General features: G+C 47.9%; 1 protein-coding gene across 1 annotated transcript in view; it reads left to right on the forward strand.

Moving 5' to 3' along the window:
• LOC119593586 overlaps positions 1 to 649 on the forward strand; it is a gene marked incomplete in the record, with an annotated part of 34,026 nt that overhangs the window by 21,184 nt on the left and 12,193 nt on the right. Inside the window, 2 exon segments of the mRNA XM_037942539.1 lie at positions 38 to 217; positions 505 to 641. Coding sequence (XP_037798467.1) covers positions 38 to 217; positions 505 to 641 — 317 coding nt within the window.

Raw genomic sequence — 649 nt, forward strand, 5'->3', positions numbered from 1 at the left:
GGAGACCTAAATCCACTCCCCCGCCCCTTCCTTGCAGTGGCCAAAGCCTTCCCACCCACGAGCAGCATGAACATCGACGTCGGGGCCAGCTGGATCTCGCTAGATTGGAGCAACACGGACTGGGTTTGGAAAGCCACGTATACAGTGTATTACCAGAGGACACGAGAGCGGCGTTACAAAAGGGCCCTCAAGTCAATGGATTTCGAGGCTCCTCCAGGTATTGTTGGTTGTGACAATATATACTGAATAGATGTCATTTTCATTTGAATAACGTTGTGCTGAATTAATGTGTTTCGATTATGCATTGTGTTCATTGGTGTTGAAATCATGAGCTTTCATTCTCCATTCATCTTTCGGTCACGTATCGCATAGACTATTACTTAATACTATCGATTACCCTTTTCACACGATCACTACACACCGAACCCAAAACACGAAAATACAAACCGTAAATTGAACTCCCATATCAAGACCAGTAAGAAACCCCTTCTCTCTTTCCCGCAGTTCTTATCAGCAATCTGCAGAGGGATACTTCTTACACGCTAGAGCTCGTGGCGGACCTCGATAACGGGTTCCTCTCGTCGTCAAACGAGTTCGAAGCCTCCACTGCCAACACCAGCGACGGGGCGTATCCAGAGAGGGTGGGGAC

This window comes from Penaeus monodon, chromosome 32, assembly GCF_015228065.2.
Source record: "Penaeus monodon isolate SGIC_2016 chromosome 32, NSTDA_Pmon_1, whole genome shotgun sequence".
NCBI lineage: Eukaryota > Metazoa > Arthropoda > Malacostraca > Decapoda > Penaeidae > Penaeus > Penaeus monodon.